At 32.5% G+C, this 20834-nt stretch overlaps 2 protein-coding genes across 4 annotated transcripts in view; one reads left to right on the top strand and one right to left on the bottom strand.

The window, feature by feature from the left end:
* Positions 1-15360: 15360 nt before the first annotated feature.
* On the bottom strand, positions 15361-17877 carry LOC148603806 (uncharacterized). Its single transcript, XM_088551540.1, has 2 exons — positions 17360-17877; positions 15361-16804 (listed from the first exon to the last, which is right to left on the bottom strand). The coding sequence occupies exons 1-2, from the start codon at positions 17810-17812 to the stop codon at positions 16682-16684; spliced, it is 576 nt and encodes a 191-aa protein (XP_088407666.1). The 5' UTR covers positions 17813-17877; the 3' UTR covers positions 15361-16681.
* Positions 17878-17888: 11 nt separating this feature from the next.
* The window catches only part of LOC148603805 (GATOR2 complex protein WDR24-like), a 30679-nt gene continuing 27733 nt past the window's right edge, over positions 17889-20834 (top strand). For all 3 annotated transcript variants that reach the window (XM_088551536.1, XM_088551534.1, XM_088551535.1), the window contains exon 1: positions 17889-18028. The gene's annotated coding sequence lies outside the window, so the exon portion shown is untranslated. The remainder of the gene's footprint in view (positions 18029-20834) is intronic.

Below are 20834 nucleotides of genomic sequence, written 5' to 3'. Positions count from 1 at the left end.
TATGCATACACAAATTGTCAATCAGTTAGTATTCTTATGTAAAATGTCATCCATGCATTCATGTGGAATATGAAGTCCAATTGTAATTTTCAAGTTTGTATTTAAAAAAAAGGTTAGATAGATAGCTGAATTGTGGATTATGGAGCAGATGAAAAATGTGTTTATTCTGTCTTAACAGTGTATTACATGTATTGTTGTGGAAATAGTCCCCATTTAATTTAGGTATGCTACATGATTGAATATCAGAAAAATAAGAAACAAGATATTCTCTCTTAAGCTTTCTAAGATGTATTCAGTACCTTTGTAACGAAACAGCAGAATTAATGATAGTTGTATCAGATTTATTGCTTAGTTGGTCCACAGTGTAGTTTAACTGCAGAAAGTCCCGCATATAAGGGTCTCGGTAAGTAAAAATTCTACCATGTGACCTTTTGTCAGGGCTATTATTTGAATCGTTTGATACTATTCTGTTCAAAATCAATTTTGATGGTGATCTTTTAAAATTATCTACCTTGAATAGTTAAGAGTTAAGACTAGGCAGAAATAAGTTGAAAGATGTAATTTGCTTATCAGAATACTGATATTCAGGTTTTGAATCAAGTTTTTCATTTGCTGTCAATATAATGGTATACTGTTAAAACAGAAAAATCACAATTCTCTACTGGTAGCCTGCAGGAGTTGTCTCCCTTTTGCAAAGTCATCTGTTCTTTTATGAAAACACAGCATTACTGCTTATAAACTTTCCTTTCACTTCTCTCAACTCCATATATAATTTATTGAATATATGAGTATTTTTTATTATTTTAAAGTAATCCTGGTCTGTCCAAGATTTCTATACAATAGACCTTTGAATATAGTATTTTTCATGCAAATTGAAGGTAACTCTGGCTACTTTAAATAGAGAATACACATGCCAACAAAAGAAGACAATAATGTTTTGCTGATTCAGAATTAAGGACATTTCTTCTAAGGCTGAACAACATTCTGTGAACTTACAATGATATTATTACCTGTTTTGAGACTGAAAGAAAGATAATGTGCTGAAGAATATTTATAGAAAGAAGATAGTCGTGTGTTAGAAGAATGAAATAAAGACTGACCTATTGAAGATTAATCAGTGTTTGACTGTTCCAGATTGTATATTGACATTCATGTTGATGGGGTTATTCCCATTTAGTGTTGCTTCTCTAATCATGAGAAAAAGACATTGGAATAAAGTATCAGTATGTTTAGAAAAGTGTACATGTGAATCTGCAGACTCTAAACATGAAATTATGAACAATCAGTTGATTCATTTTGGATATATTTGTTACGTGCTGAAGGACAATATTCGGATCATGGACATAATTTGTAGCATTTCGGGACATGTTCAAAGCTAGAAGGCAATTCTTGTCAGTATGCAGATGAAATTCCCACTGGCGCAAGCTTTGGCCAGAGATCAAATGGAAAAGGGGTTTTGAAGGTAAAATGTATGAAGCTGGTAGCATGACGTTGTCAGCTCTTTGGTGTATTAAGTTTTATTTTATTTTACATTTTCTTTTTTGTATTCATAAACACTTAGATTTTTCAATTGGTGGTGATAGAATCATTCTCACTGGAAAAAAATATTAAGCTTTGGTAGGAACTTTTCATTACCAAAATGAGGACGAACAGAAAAAAGGACAAACACTAAAAAATATGCGAAGTTTTCAAAGCGTTATTGTCACAACTATTTAATTGTGATCAGGTACGTCATCATATCCTGCTTACATTTGCAACTTTCTTTCAATTTGTATTCAAATTCTTAACAAATATTTACACATTGAAACATAGATACAGGTCATAAAAAAATAGTTAACAAAAAATGGTCTCCTAATTATTGGAGAAAGAAAAAAAACTAGCATAGTCATTGACACATTGAAACTTGTCTTCAGAAGTTGCATTTTAATTATCCTCATTTGATGTGCAGAGGATAAAATACAGTATATGTATGATCCAGATAGGACACAACCACTTGAGAGTGGATACTTGCATTGATCACATGAACCAACATTTTTCTCTATGTATCCTGTTCAACTATTTAGTAATTGTTGCTTCATGTGATCTGGTAGCTGTAGCAAGTTAACAGATGAAAACAAAAGGTATGTGCCAGGGACAGTAATAAGTCCCAAACTACAAAGAAGTGAATATCTAAACTGAATTGTATGAACTTGAGTAGGAACCCATACTTGAGTGAGGCTTCCAATGTTAAGTTCATGATTCAGTTTACATTTCAAGTGTCTTTGTAGACATAATCTGTCAATCCACACTAACACAGAGTCGAAAGTTGATGGAAATAATTAAATATTAACTCTTATAGTATGGATTGACAGCACCAAAAAATGGGAACTGGGAGGTGGGCTTTAGAGATTAGCAATGAGTCTATCCACTTTTGTTATAGTCGAAAAGTTGGCTTCGTGTCAACTGCCCTTTTAACCTTGGGAGGTAGGATGAAGGGATTAAGCATATTACTGAAGTGTAGTTGAGTTGTATCTTGTATGAATTGACAGCACCAAAAATTGGAAAGTGGGAGGTGGGTTGTAGAGATAAGCAATGAATCTATCCACTTTCGTTAGTCAAAAAGTTGGCTTCATGTCCACTGCCCTTTTAACCTTTGGAGGTAGGATGAAGGGATTAAGCATATTACTGAAGTGTAGTTGAGTTGTAATGATGGAGTGGTTGACCCAGTTTTTATTTTATTGCAAAACCAAAAGTAGTGCTTTTCTTAAATTTGCAACAAGTATGATAGGAGATCTGTTACCATGGTTATGTACTCTATTGAATTAAGCATATGATAGACCAAAGGTGATGTTTTTGCAATGGAATCGTGTTGGGTACATATGAAGAAACCTTTCACTTGTTTCATGCATGTTGCAAGTTGAGTTGTGCTATTTTTGATAAATTGACATTTTGTATTTTCTGATCTATTCAACTTTGATTTTAGAAGTAGTTGCCCTTTCTTGTGAACAAGTTGTCATGCTGGGGTAGAACTAAAAGATTTGTAGTGGATTTTGATATGGGTTCATGTATAGGTAAATAGGATTCCATTCCAGCATGCAGTCTTAACTTTGTATACTTGTTCTGAAAAAGGTTGGGCATAAGAAAAATGAATTTAACCATAACTTGCAGCACCTAACTACTCAAACCTCAACACAATGTATTGGGTCCTAAAATTCAGGTCCAGTTTGATTATGGTCTACTGGGTAGATTGCTATTAATATTTGGGAGTTTATCAGATGTTATTCCACTATTTCCAACTTATCTGCTTTGCCTGCAGCATGATACTTAGTTAGAAATGAATAATTTGCCCAAATCACACTGTTGGTCATTAATGTTTCGTGTGTTTTTTTTTTTTAACTTTTTAGGGGTTTTTTATGGAGTTCTGTTATTGTGGATTTTATTACTTTAGTTGTCGGGGCCTATCAGAGCTTTTAAGTTACTTACTGAAGACCTTTTGGTGATCTCGGTCATTATTGACTGTTTTTATAGGGTCTATACGATGGTGCATATTTTGTGTTTGGCCTTAGATCTGTTCCTTTTTCCATTATGGCCTTTTCCCATTTCACATGGTGCTAATTGCTAATTCACAGTTTTGACACTTAATTTTTGGTAAAATGACCATTTTGTTCAATTTCCTGAATTTTGGTTGTATTTTTTTTCATCAACAGTTCAAACACTTATTTTAGTTCTATTGACATTTTCATACCCGCACTTGCAAAGTGGTGTACATGTAGCAGGCTTTCAAGCTGGCCCTTATTTTTCAAAAGCAGCCTTAATTTTCCTAATAAAAGCAGAAGAATCCTAAAAAAGCCCTATTTTTGTTGAGAAATTCCTTATTTTTAGATTTTTTTTAAATTTTTAATTAGTAATTTCCTTTTATATTGTTTGTATTAATGGAATCTAGCTTAGTATACTTTAAGAAAATGAATATTATGATCAAATAAACACCTCAGAAGACATTTTGGTGGTCATTAGCAGTTCACAGCATTCTTTGGACCCATACTAGTTCAACTTATAATGGTCAAACTGGAATGCTGAATACACCTGTTGATGGCCACTGACATGGTCTTCTGGGTTGGTAAATAACTTTTATATTGTTGTCTTAAGCCAGTGGGAAGTAGCTTGTTTTTCTTTTAGTATTGTAATTGAAAAAGAAAGAATATCATCCCTTATTTTTGTGTTAATAGCCTAAAAAAAATCCTGAATTTAGCCCTTATTTTTTAAGGATTTGGCCCTAAAAATAACCCTTGTTTTTTACAAAAAGTCACTTGAAAGCCTGATATTGTGATAGGGGGGTTTTGTTCCTTAAGTTCCACGGGGGGTACCATCTTTTATCCATTACTCTTACCACTTAATGGAAATGAATAAAACTTGAACAGAATCTTGATACATGTTCCCATTGTGCATGTTCTTCATTAGATTTTTATTCAAATCAATTTGGGCGTTTCACATAGCCAAATATAGACGTGTAATTTATAAACATGGGGACCCATATTTAATCCTTTATTCCTCCTACCCCTCTGAAAGGATTTGAAATCTTTATTACATGTTCCCATTGTGCACCTCCTCTTAAATTTTGTTCCTAATCTATATAGAGGTCAAAAGGTGGAGAAGAGGGTATTAAGTTAGGAAGCATTGTTCTTAGTTTTTCTAGTTAATTTGGTTTGATTTATGTTAATGGAGATTTTTTTTACCCAAATTTTTGTTGAATGGAATGTTCACCGATAGTTTTGACGTAGTATGTGTCTGGCTAGCTGCTGAAAAGTTATAGGGACAAACTGAACATTGTAGTTGAACACTGATTTTTGGAATAAATGTTTCTAAATATTTTCTCTGGGTTTTTGTCTTTATAAATAGTTATTTTTTATAGGATTCATATTGTATTGTTTGTAGACACTTTTTGTGAATTAGGATATTCTGAAAGTAAAACTTTTACGGATAGTTTCCTTAGATAATAAATGAATGGCACCGTAGTTATGGTTGGGTATAAATGATATTTACAGATTCCATGGATTTTTGTTGGATGGGATGAGGACAGTTGACTGGATTTTCTTTATGAATGTTGGTTGTATCAAAATGTCTGTTCTGGTTGTGATAAATGATGATTGGCTCTTGGTCAGTTCTGTTTTATTAAGGCAACGTGTTTGTGAGACAGTTCTAGGACAAAGCCCCTTGAAAAATGGGTACAATAAATTTTTGTGGTTGGGGCAACAGTGGTAGTAGCACCAAATTTTAATTGGATTTTGCAGAGGAAGAAATAAGTAAATAATTTGGTGATGTATGGATTGTAGCAGGGCCGGTGATAAGCATAATTTGTCTGTTCTGTAATATAAATAAAATATATTTTTTTTGGTCCCTTATTATATCCCCACAATCAAAGTTTTGGGGGTATATAGGTTTCACCCTCTGTGTCCATCTGTTCGACCTATTTTCTGAATAGCTTGCAGCATTGTTATGAAACTTTGTTTGATGTAATATAACCATACAGAGATATGCATACTGTCAGAAATTTAGGTTTGAATGAAAGTTATAGAAATGATGGCTGTTGAACGTCTTGAACGTTTTTTGCATAGCTTGGTCTCCCGAGTTGTCCACAACTCCTGAACTACTGGCAGAAATGTTTGAAACTTACTGGAATGTGCATAATAACAGGGATTTGTGTTTGGTCAAAAATTGTAGTAATGACAGACGGATGTTGGAACTTGTGCATTTTTCAGCCAAACTTGGTTTGATGTGGTGTTCCCAACTCCTCCCTAACGATTTGCAGGCTGGTTAAGAAAATTAATGGGATGTTGGATTACCTTATGGAGATGTGCATATTGTCAGGAATTTATGTTTAGACATAAATTGTAGAAATGGTCACTGTTAGCACTTAAGCATCTTTAAGCCAAACTTGGTCTGATGCGTTGTCCACAACTCGTATAGAGTATTCAATTATCACATGGAGATGTGCATGTAGTCATATTCTGTTATTATGTTATCCAAAAAAAAATATTACTGTTTGGAGTTGGGTGTTTTACAAATGGTAGCAAATTGTGTGTCAAAAGTACATATTCTATTCACCATAAAAATTGTGTCTGATACGAATTTTTATGTCCACATTGGTCCACTAATGTACAGGGTTCATTTGGATGCAGGTGGTATTAGTCCTGTTGGGGGCTATGTCTAGTTAACATTTGGATGCAGGTGGTATTAGTCCTGTTAGGGGCTATGTCTAGTTAACATTTGGATGCAGGTGGTATTAGTCCTGTTAGGGGCTATGTCTAGTTAACATTTGGATGCAGGTGGTATTAGTCCTGTTAGGGGCTATGTCTAGTTTACATTTTGGTTACTGTGCTGATGGTTGATCAGTGTTGGTTTAAACTGTTCCAAAACAGTACTGGTTGATAATCAAATTTAATTGGTCAAAAAGTTTTTCTTTGAAATGCAGAAAATAGGTTTTTGAACTGATATTTGTAAGTAAATGTGGGCTGGTATCATGTTCAGGTTCCTGTATGATTTTCTTGCATGTACATGAAAACAGGTTTGGGGTTCATACATGAATATTTATTATGATCATTTTATGGTATTTTTATGCCTTCAATTAAATATTAGTTGGCCAATCATGATAATATTGCATTTATGTTTAACTGCCCAATCCTTTTAGGAATAAGGGACCAAAAACAAGTATTTTATACAATTTTATTATATTTTAACAGTTTATGGATCCATACATCCCAACCCTACTGCTTTAGGCGGTAGTCTACTGATTTTCTGGTGTTTCTACTGCCTACTGACTTAAGAAACTTTTCTACGGATTTTAAAAATGATTACCATTTTTTTTTTCATCTTGATTAATTCAACTCTATGTTATGGTCGAGTCCATAATGTGACGACTTTGCCATTACTGGGCGAGTTTAATGAAGTGAAACGCATGTCCGACATAGTATATACCCAGACCTTTTCATTGGCTGGTTAAATACATATGCACCGATTAAAAAAGTTTATTGGCGCGCTAGATTTTGAATTTGGGGAAAATTCCTGATACGATACAAAGATGGGGGATGAAGCACCAGAATTGGTTGTCCAAGTTATGAAGCGTTATGACAATAATATTCAAGTCCTCATGGATGAATTCCCCTTCATAAAGGCCTCACATAAAGAAAACATATATGTCTCTTATTGAATATTGTCGGACAGACTTAACAAAATGTGCCCAGGATGCAGCATTCTGCTTCAAGGATGAAATGAAAATCCCCAAGAACTCCCCCTTCCACTTTTAGTTCCAAAAAGGTTGGCATGTATGTGCTTCTCTCAAACATTTGTCACCACAAAGTTCCATACCACACAGGAAATACTGGGATAATTCATTTGGAGGATAAACCCATTTTGTAATGTTCAATAGTAAAAGGTTTAAAAGGACCAAAACAAGCATTTTCTAGTATCAAGACAGTATGTTTAGTAATGTATCTCAAAAAATTGCATTATAAGGTGGCTTTCTATGTATGACAATTTTGTATTGATTGTAGGAGACATTTTCCTTACGCTTTAACTATTTAGGATTTATAGGGTTCAAAAAGCAAGTATCTTCATAAAAACTTGTGTAGGAGTATAGGTGCATCAATGGAACTATACTTACAAGGGGACATACCCAAAAGATAGGTTTGGATTGATTATTGATCATGGCCTTGATCATTTGGTGCAGTCCTTTACTTATTGATTCCATAGGGTTCCATACATTTTTTCATGGGACATTTTTGGCTGTAGCTTGGAACACATTTTTTGCTTGGATATAAGGAAATACACCAATAGAAATATCAGGGAATGAAGTTCATTTTATTCACTAATCTGCAAACCCCAAGGTAATGTACAAATGTCCTCTGGAACACCAAAATCATCCTTGAAATTGGCACATAGTTTGCTTCTAAAATAATTATTTTGATATTTTATTTTATCCATCTTTTTGTCAAGCATTCCTAAGATGTTAAAGTCTCTTATACACTTCACCAAGTAATTAAAGTAAGTGATTTTCCTGCACAACATCCAAATATTAGTCCTGTCCAGTAATTCTTTTTAGTCAAGACTCCGGTCAAAGTTCATAAGAGGTATTGGGCCATTAAGGAATAGAGGCCTAAAAGTTAGTAATTTCAATTTTAGTATAAAGTGCTTGTTTATTAGGCTGTCAACCATTTTATCACTGTCAAAATTGAGCTGTATGGGTTGACATAATGGTAAAGCTTCATATTTTGTCTACATCTATGAATTTGACCTACAGGTAGTGATTTTGATTATTTGAGTCAGATACTACAGTAACATTCCATTTTGAGTTCTGAGTTTTAGACTGGTTAGCTTTTGTGTTGTTTTTATAGATCTGAGACTTGAATATTATAAATATCAACTTTCTGGCCTTTTTCAATAAATCTATTTTAATGTTTGTGTTGATCTCAGAATGTTTGACAGAATCCCAATTTTTGTGATGTCTAATTTAGCTTTTTGAATATCAATGGTTTTATAGAAATCCTTGAACTGTTGGCCTATATTTCTGCACTTATTTTTCAGGTCAGAGCTATCATTTGTTCCCTGTTAATCAATATATGTGCTGTCAGGGAAAATAAGTGAAATTGTTGCTAAGACCATCCAAGGCCATATACCTCATTCTTAAATTATTTTTTAATTCAGTCATTGCTCCTTTGGGAAAAACAGCTCTCCGCAGTTATAAAATCTTGGTTGTACAATCTTCGTAATTAGACCTACTTCTTTATTTACCCTTTAATATCAAGAAGTTTATTGTATTTCATATAAAATTTACTTTACATATAGGGGCGGTCATGCAAGGTGTCCGGAATTCCAATGGTCTACAGCTGACTATAATGCAAAAGCACAAATGGACAATGAAATACCACTAAAGGAGGTTGACCCAGGTAAGGGACACAACTTTTACAAATCATTGAAATGTTTGTATTCAGCATTTTACATCAATACCATGTAAGCATCAAGATAAACAAGACTGATTTCATTCTGAAAGCTTGATATGCATTGATGAAATTGAATATAATACAAATTTATCACTGATTTCCCTTATCCCAGGTCAACCTCCTTTATACAGCAAATATGGTTGAGAGTACCTGTTAAATCAGTCAAAACACCATATTTTTTTTCTTAAGGCAACAAATTCCAAGAAAGGGGCCCACATCAATGAATTGCAGTATTTTCTTATTATGTAATCAACCAAAATGTTTTATATGCATACTTCATTACATAGGTATACATGCTCATCGTCAAATATGCCATTTAGAAATGTTGAAGAGAAACCATTTAATATTAATATGTGGGTGATAGGTTTCCTCATAAAATTTATCTAGATGCAAGGAGTAGTCCTAATTTTCTTTTTACACTGGAAGCTTTTTGTGAAAGGACCTGATGCTTGTTTAAAGGATTCTGGTTATGATTAATCTTTTAGTCACACATTTGTTCCTCCAAAAAATTACAAAATGCTCTGTTGGTTTAGTTGGCTTTCAACATTTTATGAAGTTTATATATCTTATTGCATGTCAGTAAATAGTGATCAGGATATTCATCATTTTGTTCTTCATCCTCAATTCATCATAAACATCTTCATACTTCTTTTTGTAAGATGGAATAATTGAAATGACGTCATTGTGTACCTGGTCTTTTTTTTTTTTAATATGGATGGATTACTAGTAGGATAACTTTGCCATTCACTCAGAAAAGCATTAGGGATACCATTGGTACCACATGAATTTTTATGATACTTTAAGGGATTTTGCACCTGCTGTTATGATTGTTTTATCTGAATGCATTTTAGGTTTTCAGTAGCATTACCTGAATTTGACTTTTATGATGGGTAATTCTATTGCCCTACCTATTTTATGCAGTCCTGTTCTTTAAGGGGTCCTCTTGGTCATAAGACAATTAGGTTTCTAGACAATTTGTTGATCATATTTATGGGTCCCATTAAAATTGCACTACAAGGTTCCATACCACAGAATGGGGTTGATTTTGGGGTTTTTACCGTATTCATTTATGTATTGGAGACTGAAAGAGGCAACAAACAATATTTATATAGGTTTCACTCCGTTTGTCCATCTGAACTATATTTTAAGCATCTTAACTTGGGATGTAACATAACCACATGGAAATGTGCATAATGTCAGTAATTTAGGTTTGGACAAAAATTGCACAAATGATAGCTGTTGGACGTTTCTGAGATATCATGCCTTGTCTGCAACATGCAGGATTGTTGTGAAACTTATAAAGGGTGATAGATTACCATAATTGGATTTGCATATTGTCAGGAATTCATGCTTGAACAAAAACTGTAGAAATGATGACCATTGGGACTTAAGCATATTTCAGCAAAACTTGGTCTGAAGCAGGTCTTCAACTCCCCCTTAACTATCTGCATGATTGATATGAAAATCAATGGAGTGATAAACTACATTAGTCATATCCTGTTATTGTATTGTCAACAACAACAAAAAAAGTACTGATTGCTGTTTGGAGTTGGGTGTTTTAGAAATTGCAGCAAATTTTGCTTTGTCTATCCACCATAAAGGTTCAACCGCCTCCAAGGAATACTAATCCTGTTAGGGGCAATATCTAGTTTTTTTGTTATTTCAAGACTAATTTGGGTATCAACATGAAAATGTACCATAAGGTCTACAAAACAAAAAACAAAATTATAGTAGTAGATTTTTGGAATTGAGGCCTAAATTTGTATAAATTGCTTCTTTCCTGATATTTTAAAGGGATTTTATTCCAAGTATTTTATTCTTTGGATTATCTGATAATCTAGTGTTGTTAGAATTTTTGGACCCGTTTCAAATTGATCAACACAAAGATTCAAAAGGCTCTAAAGATATACAACAGTTGCATTTTTGGTTTACTTTGATATGGCGAGATGTTTTATCTTAGTGTGTACCAAAGTAGCTTCTTATTCCAGAAGACCTTTTAGTGACTGCTGAAAGTATTTATTATTTTATATTTTGGTTATACACTGGTGCATTTGTTGAGTTATGCCATATCCCTTCTTTTGGATGTTTTTCCATAATCCGTAGAATATTTAAGGTCATTGACTACATTTGTTGTGTGTCAGAAATCTATACTGTTTCACATATTTTATTCCTGTCAAAACTTGAAACTATGTATCAGGCTTTAACAGTGTGTCTATAAAATTTAGAGCATACTGTTTTGTTTATTTTTATATATTAATATATTATTATATAGATAGTAGTGATTTACCTTATGTTGCCAGTGTAAAAATTTTCAATCATTCAAACTGAAATAAATTTCATAATTTCACTCCTCCTCCCCAAACTGTCTTAAACAAAATTAATAAAATTATGTTGAAAATAGCGACAAATAATGGAGAAAATCCACATAATAGATAGGATAATCAATTGGTTATCATGAATAGCAAAAACAGGATCACTCGTGCAAAGAACACTTTAAGATTGAACTCGTGTGAGGTACATTAATTCTGCATACACTTTTAATCGAGGCATTTTTGGCACTCATGATCATATTTTGGTTATTCACTCTTTTCAATTTATTAATAATGTTGCTTATTTTTTTATTGCTTTTTCCCAACTAGACTTATTTCTGGTGAACAGACCATAATGCCTATAACTGGGAATGGGCTATGAAGTCATGTTCATAGAATTTTCTTGTTTCTACGTAGTTAAGTCATAAGTGATTTCAACTTCTGGTTATAAGGACATGAAAGGTGTACTGGTCTACAGACCAGTGGTGGTTCAATTCCATCCATGTTCTTCCTTATATGACTAGATTACCAAAAAAATCAATATGGACACGTTTTTTAAATGGATTTTACACCCCACAGAGCATCAGTGGGAGTATAGGAATCATCCTTTGGGTCTGTCTGGTCAATCATATCTGTTCACATATCTTGCAAGTGCAACTCCTAAACCACTTGAGGGATTTCAAATGAAGATGTGCATGAACAAATACCAGTAATCTAAATTTTACATGTTAAAACCTTGTACATGTGACTCCTACTCAGCCCTTTAATGGATTTTGATTTTCTTTGTTGGGGTTTAACGTCCGAGCAACAATATTTCAGCTATATTCAGACGAATGGATTTTGATGGAATTAAATAGAAATGTTGGGCATCATATAAAAATAGGTTTGATGGAATACAATTAAATTTATTGTCAAATACTTGCTCACAGTATTTTTAGCTTATATCCCCACTCAACACATCGGTGGTATAATGAAATCACCTTGTCACCTGAATTTTGTCACAACTATCTCTACTCCCAATAGATAAGATTTGGTGTGCGGCTAAATGTAACCTATTTTAGTGAATGTTTAACACTCACTTCCTGTTTTGTGTGCCTTTATCATTTTTATACAACCCCAAATAAATTTGCAGTTGTATAATGGTATGCCACTGTCATTGTCTGGTCATTTGGTTTTAGTGATAACTTGAATACATGTATTAGTTGATTTTAATAAAATTTTATGACAAGGTTCCAAACTACAAAAGGAAAGTTAGTATTGATTTTGGGGGTTTCAGCTTCTATTGCTTTAAAACTTTAAAATCAGGGGCAAAAAACAAGCATTTAGTATAATTCATCTATAAACTCCAATGAAAGCATATGGATGTCTATATTGTTCCACAATTTTCTATACGAAAGGCAGACTGAGATTGATTTTGGGGGTTAAGGCTTGAACTGTTCAGGAATGATGTGCCTGAAACAAGCCTTTTCATAATGATTGAATAAATGACTATTAAGTGATTGGATTTCTTTAAAACTGTACCACAAGGTGCCATACCACAAAAAAAAAAGAGTTTGATTGAGAGATTTGGGGGCTGTTGCAGGAACCATTAATGGAATAGGGGGCTAAAAGGAGCCAGAAATAATAATTGTGTCTGGACAATAACTTGAATATTCAAGTGAATGATTGATCTCTATTGGATTGTACCACAGGAAAGGGAGGGTAGTGACTTGAACTGTTTAAGAATGTTTAAGAATGTTCATTATGTCCGGATAATAACTGGACTATAAACTAATACATTTCTTTGAAATTGTTTCACAATGTCCCATATAGCCAAAAGAAGGCTAGAATTACAAAAAATACCCATCATACAGATATTGCGTTTCTGTATTTATTTTAGGGTTTGTGATTGGAACCATTTATGAATAAGGGACCAAAAAAATCAGTTTGATTCTGGTTGTTATTCTGTGTCAAATGATTCATTGCTATCAAAATTCAAAGCTGTATCAAGCTTGAATGGTGTGTCCCTACTTGCTACTACTGTTCAGAATTTGACCTCTGTGATCATATCAAGCTTTGCCCAAAGACACATTTTATTCACTATATATATATGAAATGATAAGGAGTATTTATGTCACAAATATCTCAACTTCCATTCGACCAATTGATTTCAAATTTAGCATGTGCCTTAATGAAAATTGGGCATATGTAATTAGCCATTTTGGTGGCTATCCAATATCTATTTCCTTTTCTGTGGAATTGTCGTATGAGTTGGGACACACAACATATGCTTTATTATTGTGATTTCTGCCCTGACCTCTTATTTTTCATTGATTTAGAACTGGACCGGTATTATATTATAATCCTACTCATATTTTACACCCAAGTTGCCTTTCCAGATCTAAATGTTTGATATCTGCTTTTATCTAAAATTAAGCATATGAACAATTACTTGTATTGTGTCTTGTAGTGGTTCAAGTACCTACACATCTGTGTATGCAACACCATAATCTGGTAAGTCACCTACATGTACTATGAGGATATTTACAGTAATACTCCTTTAAAATTGTTCTGAATAAAAACCCAAGTTTTTCTACATACCCTGTTGTGAAGTGAAAAGACCAATTGGGGTTCAAATTTACAGTATGTTGAGGTACATATTTCATCGAAAAATTGGATGTATATATAGTGAATTTTATCGTGTTTGTTTATTGGTTTCACTTCTGTTTTTTCTTAATTTTCCATTAAAGGTGGTTGGTTAAGGTCTTATAAAGCTAGTTTAACCCCACTACAGAATTCATACACCAGAGTCAGGAGATGTCTGTCTAATATTACATTTTAGTTTGATTTTGAAGATATGTCATGGTTCCATAACCCTGGTTTTATTACTTTTGTTGTTGGGGCCATTCAGAGCTTACTTAAAGGTATGTTTTCAGTAATATATTTACTATTTTGGACATGATGCACATGTTGCATTTCACCATATCTCTTCTTTTTTCCCATTTCAAGACTGAAATATCTTGGATTTTATTTAATTCCTTAATAACAGGTCAACAAGAAGAAAATAAAAAGTCCTCATTAAGAGGTCAAGGACATAGGTAAACAAATTTCAATGGTTGTGCATCAGAAATTGAGGGCCCTGGACCCTGCACCAGCCTGTTATTGACTTCTGGACCAATTGTGTATTTACCATAGTAACTATTGGTAGACCTTCACTTTTTTATACATAAAAAACTTAATTTATATGGTCTTTGCTTTTTTTGTGACCTTGACACTTGAATTGAAGTAAAAATATGCCACAGTTGAAATTGCCTGTATTCCATGACTCACACAATTAAGGTTGAAATTGTTTAAATAAATTTTGTTAAGCAGCTTTTTAAATACCATCCAGAAGCAAACTAGAACAAAACAAAACAGGTAGAGACAAATCAATTGGGATATACAACATGTAGTTTCAGAGGTAAAGTTATTAGCAAGTTTTTTTTTAAACAGAACCTGAGGTACAACAATATTGTAAGGGTTTTTTTCATTCAGTTACTAATACATTTAATTCAAGGTCTCACTTTTTCAATCTTCAATTTTATGGCAACATAATAGTCAAAAGGAGGAGCTAATGCACCATTATTTTTATCACAGAGAGCAACATTGAACCAATAGTAAGAACTCAATAAACTGCACTAAACCATCTTCTATAACAGCTTCAAATTTAAAGTATAAATATAAACGAGGCAACAACACTACTGGGGTTAAAATGTCAGTCCAATTAAAATTTATGTCTCAACTTATAAAAAACGACATTGAAACTAAGCTTAGTTTTGTTATGCACATGCCTATTGGGTATTTTCTTTGGTGGTAGATATTTTGCACTTGAAAAGATATTTTTACATTCATCGCATGCCAAAACCAGAATATTTATAGGGTTGAGAAACACTTTATCTACAGCTTTCCTTTGTTTTTAAAAAACTTAAATAGAAACATCCTTATTAAAGGGAGATAAATCAACTGATGCTACTTAATACAAATTCTGTTTCTTCTATGCTAACTCACCTGTTCAAGTATTAATGGTAAACAACTTCAAGAGGTAAAATCCATTAATAAACTTATGTATTTTTACTTGCTTTTATTATATAAATAATACATGTTTTCTTCAAGAATATTTGAATTTGACAAACAAGGAACATTTGCATAAACCGTGTTTAGATAAAATTTCAAGGATACAATTTGTTAAGTTTGGTACCAGCACTTGCTTAAAGAAAGATGCAGTTGTGACAATAACTCTGTAATTTTCTTTAAAACAAATCACAATTCTAATGTATAATGTAATGAAAGGACTATATTACATTTGCATACATGTATTATAAACATGGGCAATATTCAAGTCTTAGCCAGCAGCTTGCTATTAACAACAGTGGCACCACATATTTAAGTGTCTTCAACTCAAATCAGCATCACACAAGTGTTACAGACATACATTGAAAATTGACAAAGAACAAGATATTAAAAAGCCCCCTTTTTCAGAAACTCAAACACTTTCAGGGGGCATTGAAGTGAATACTTTGGTGTTTTTTTACTTGAATTAAAATTTAAGAAAAAAGGTAAGAAAATGTAGTTTCTTTCATGAAATATATATTCGCATGTACTGAAATTGGCTCAAAATCTGTAAGTATTTAGACAAAAAGTATAGATGTTTGATTGAAGGAAGGACAAGACAACTATATGCACCTGACCACTTCGTAGTAGGGTATAAACAATATAAATATGTTTTACTTCAATCATCTTTCCTTTTACACCAATAATCATGAAATTTTTACAGATAAAAACAGTTGAATCATCTTGGGTAGAAAATGATTTGAAACCTACTTGCATGAATACTTATAAGAGGAGATGTTTAAGATGTAAGAAATTAAAATTATGTAACTAGTGATGTTAGAAGTTTGATATTAAACTGAATACTTGCAGCATTAATCAATATAGATGTAACTGTTCATTATACATGTATAAATGATTATTACATCAAATAACATACACCTGAGAAAATGTTATGTTCAAATTTATAAATAGCTACATTATACATAAATCAGTTTACACATAGTAACATTATTTATAAATAGTTACCTTAAATAGAAATCAAGTTTTAAATTTTATATATAAAACGACAAATATGAATTAAAATGTTAACAGTATTTGAAATCTTAACAATAAGTATCTCAACATCTTCCTTTATAAAACGTTTTTGGATAAAAATTGTAAAATCATCACCATATTAGAGCTGCCAGCGTATGCACGTTAGAATTCTTATAAAATTTACATGCATGATAACATTTTTATCCTAGTGTTTTTCAATGATTTTTTTATATTTTTTTTTACATAGGCCGGCTGCCATCTGAATTCCAACACAGGAATTAAAAGCACTATGCAGAATCAGGATTTAGTCAAAACAGGCACTGGGGGTGTAAATTTCCATGGATCATCAATCATACAATTAGAATAATAGTCTTCAATAGAACCGCTGCCACGTTGATGAAATCTACCTTGTCTTGAATTCTGCAAATGTTAGAAATTTTTGTCATTGTAAAATCATTTTATGCTTAATATTTCACATCATGCTTTGGATAGTGTTCTAGGTTGAAATAAAGACAATATAAGTCTGGAGAAATATTTCACATGGAATATTAATTACTATACAAAATTGCAACAAAACATACTTCAATACAAATTCATGTATGCAGTAGCCTAAAAAAAAATCAAGTATACAAAATTTTATTTCTTTATTTTTGTCAATGACATTGACAATGTATGTATATTTTTTTTAGAATACTGGTGTACATTGTAGCTGTGTGTGTGTTTTTTTTTAAGTTTTAGAAACTTACAATCTGCAGAGCTAGAAGGTACATGTACAAAATGTTTATACATATACAGGTGTATATATACCTTGATTAAAATTCACAAACCAGGGTTTATGTTAACTTGTAGATAAAGGGGGAATTTTTTTTTTTGGTGTACAAGTTGTATATATATACAAATATATATGTACAATATATACATGTGTAAGAGTGGCATCAGCATTTTCACATCTAGTTGATGTTCACTGAAATGTACCTGATCAAATCTTTGGTTAAAGGGTCTTTTCCCACTACTATTAAAACTGTTGTAAGATGCAGGTGATGAATAACTTCTATTTAATGGAGACTGTGGTGTTTTAAATACTTCATTTGGACTAGAAAATCTATTCTGAGACATATTTGGTGTTTTATTCCTTGGACTACAGTTGTAATGTCTGTTTTGCGAATTATTATGTCCTCTCGGTGATTGGCTATATTGTCCATTTGTTTGGAAATGATTTCCTCTAGGGCTGCACTGGTTGTATGGAGATTTATGTGGTCTGTTCCCTCTTGGACTGTACCCAACTGCAGGAGACCCCCATGCTGGGACTGATGAACTGGCGGTCATGTGTGGACTATTAAATGACGTGTTCCGACCTTGGTCATTAGAATATGAGTGATTTGGGGAGTTTCTATGGTACGGGGAATGCTGGGGGACCTTAAAACTCATTCTACAATTTAAGTCCTTCTCCAAAAAGATAAACCGGAAGTCAACTAAATCGAAAGCGGAAATGCGAACAATGCACAAATTTCGATGACGTAGTTCACACCAGGTGGTTCGTTCTTGAAATAGAAATCTCTTTCTGAAAGAAAAGCATGATTGGAGCTTAAAAGACTTGACATTTCAACAGAGTATTGTTTAGCAATCGGCTTTTCCATTCTTTTGGTATACACACAGTTTTTGTTTGCAATTTTTTGTTTATAAATTAACCATTTTCTCTTTCATTAGGGAGGTCGGTAGTGCGTTTATCGATATTCTTGCGAGAGCAAAATTCTCAATTTTGAGTCAACTTTAACACGTTAGAAAATGGTTAAAAATCCATTGCATGACAATAAAAAATATATGTAATTGAAGATGAGACATTTCTCTTTCTAAATATACAACTTTAATTGTTATTGGAGTTGATGGTCATTTGGTACAAACGTTTGAAGTGACGATACTTTGAGAAAAATGGCCGCCTGAAAAACTATGTGTCAAAGATCATACCTATTTCAAAATTCATTCCGCAAGCTATTACTGGACCGATTTTCTTCATTTATGGCTTAAATTTTTGGAAATATCTTCAATTTTGATAATCCGGTTGTCAGGCTAATTTTTTGGTTACAAAACATATTTTTTACGTAATTTTAAGGAAAAACATGTTGAAAAAAAATAGGTTTTGCGTACCCGGAATGCACTGACAGTCGGATTCCGAAAATTTAATCCTTTCTGCGTCCATCCGTAACCCTGGTTTCAGAAGAAAAACAATAATAGCTTGCGGAATCGATTGGATATTAGGGTGGTCAGGGCGTGGTTTTCACAAAAATTAAAGCGGGACCGGTTATCGTTCTTGCTAACCGGATGTTACTGATCCGCCATAGCTTCTGTTAAGATTTTCGAACACTCGTGGATAAATGCCTTTTACCGACTGTTTTCTGGACGGATTTTTGACTGGTGGTGCAGACAACGATGGACCTAGGCCATGGAGGCCAATCACTTACGGTAAGTACCTAAATTATGTCTAATATAAGCCTAATCGCCCTGTTTCCGTAAGGTCAAATTCTAGAATGACCTTTTATCATCTGCAAGCTTAAAAACTATATTCACCTTCTTGGAAGGTCTGATTTTCGTTTGATTCTGTATGAGCTGATTTAAAAAAGGTTACACTCATTTAGCATTAGTTGGAATATGTTTCCATAACTTTTTTATTAAACGATGAATATGTAATGAAGTAAATTCTCCCAACGTTTGATTGCAATCTATTCAAAATCTTTCGGACTTTATCGACTTTCCTATATTATCGGAAGTCTCTGTATTTTACCTTGCTTTTTTTCTATTGGTTGGGAGAATTTGCACATATTGCATTTAATTTTCTTGATAATTCAATTTTAATTTATATGTAGTGCCCAATTTATATGAAACTCACATGTTTAAGCATAAACCTTCTTTATATTTATTTTAACTGTATTATTTATCTAAAATTATCATATGTAGAAAAAAAATCAACCTTAAATTGCTTCTTCAAATGATACACAACTTTTTTTCTGGTTTTCATTTTATCAGTTAATATATATTATGACTTTTATTAGAACAATTATCATGTAGCCCTGCTTGTACTTTACTTGATAAATAGAACTTATTTGATGAGATTTATATATGTGGCAATTGCATATTTTACATATGACCTGCATCTTCTTAAGTTTACTTTATATATTCATATTGTACAATTTTTAACAGCTAACTTACATATTCATTTTTTAGAGGATTGTAGATGCTCTACTTATTTAATATTCATATACATGTACAATTGCTTGGAAAAGGTTTAAAATCCTAGTAATATACATTATTTATCATTAAATTTTAATTAATTATGGTTTAATTTTTTTTTTGCCTTTTTAGGATCACATTGATTGACTCATAATACCAATCTTTTGTTGTATGTATATGAAACATACTTGTACTATGTTTTTTCTTCTAATTATTGATTTATTTCAGAAGAAAGTATTAGTAAACAGACTGCCTAAATATTTATTTTATTTTGTCATATAAAAAGTAAACACTGATGTAAATTTTATTATGATTTAGTTTTATTTTCTGTTTGTTTTTCATCATTTTAGTTTCATTTTGTTGAGTTCTGGAGATGTTTCGAATTTATGGTAAGTTAGTTTTTATACTTTGATTTAGTTTAGTAGCTTTATTTATTTTAATAGTAAAACTTTTGAGTCTTTTAATTATGGTAACAAATAAGCATTTACATTTGAATCATATATTACTTACAAGAACTGTCGATTAGTTTTGTGTTTAGACTCTGCTTTAAAACTGCTTCACAGTACATATTCATTGAATTCCACTACTTGTTTATTTCAGATGGCCTGAGGAGCAAAGTGGGCTATGCTATGAGACGAATATGGGCTGTCTGAGGTAGGACCATATGGGGTACAGTAAGTAGGGTAGTTCCAGACACACTTGAACCTGATAACCTGATTGGTAAGAGAGTTCAACACTTGATAGAAGAACCAGACGGATCACGCAGCGAAATTATTCATATTAAGTTATTTAACATAACATTAATATAACCTTATAAAACAATCTTCTTGTTTTGAAATGAAGATAATTATTCTGGAAAAGGAAGTTTGGTGTTTTTAACTCCTCGCCACATCTTTTGTCAACCGCTTTGTGAGCAACCAACAGCAAATAAAGTTTTACATTTTTTCAGATTGTTAGCAAACCAGATTATGATTTAATAGAAAGTAAACTAACTGTAAGTAAATTGATAAGGTAAATGATGTTAATAGGTGTAATGTCCTTATGTACATAATCTCTTTTGTAGATTTGGCAGACATAGTAGATCCTGGTGAAGAAACCCTTCTGGCCTGAAATGGAAACTTCGAAAAGTTCATTAAACTTAATCAAATGATGATATTTTGTTTATTATCATTTAATGTACATAATAGTACACATGAGGAAACAGCTAGGGCTTCAAAGTTCCATA

The sequence above is a fragment of the Perna viridis genome, chromosome 11, assembly GCF_037379345.1.
Source record: "Perna viridis isolate PV_CMFRI_1.1 ecotype Kerala chromosome 11, ASM3737934v1, whole genome shotgun sequence".
NCBI lineage: Eukaryota > Metazoa > Mollusca > Bivalvia > Mytilida > Mytilidae > Perna > Perna viridis.
Note: the sequence above shows the minus strand (reverse complement) of the source record. Positions and strands in the feature narration are given on the sequence as shown.

What these genes read in the sequence shown, in the direction of transcription:
- LOC148603806 (XM_088551540.1), bottom strand. Translation starts at nt 17,812, where the DNA reads ATGAGTTTTAAGGTCCCCCAGCATTCCCCGTACCATAGAAACTCCCCA. An exon ending in TTAACCAAAGATTTGATCAG is followed by an intron (nt 16,805 to 17,359) that starts GTACATTTCAGT and finishes TAACATTTGCAG; the next exon opens with AATTCAAGACAAGGTAGATT.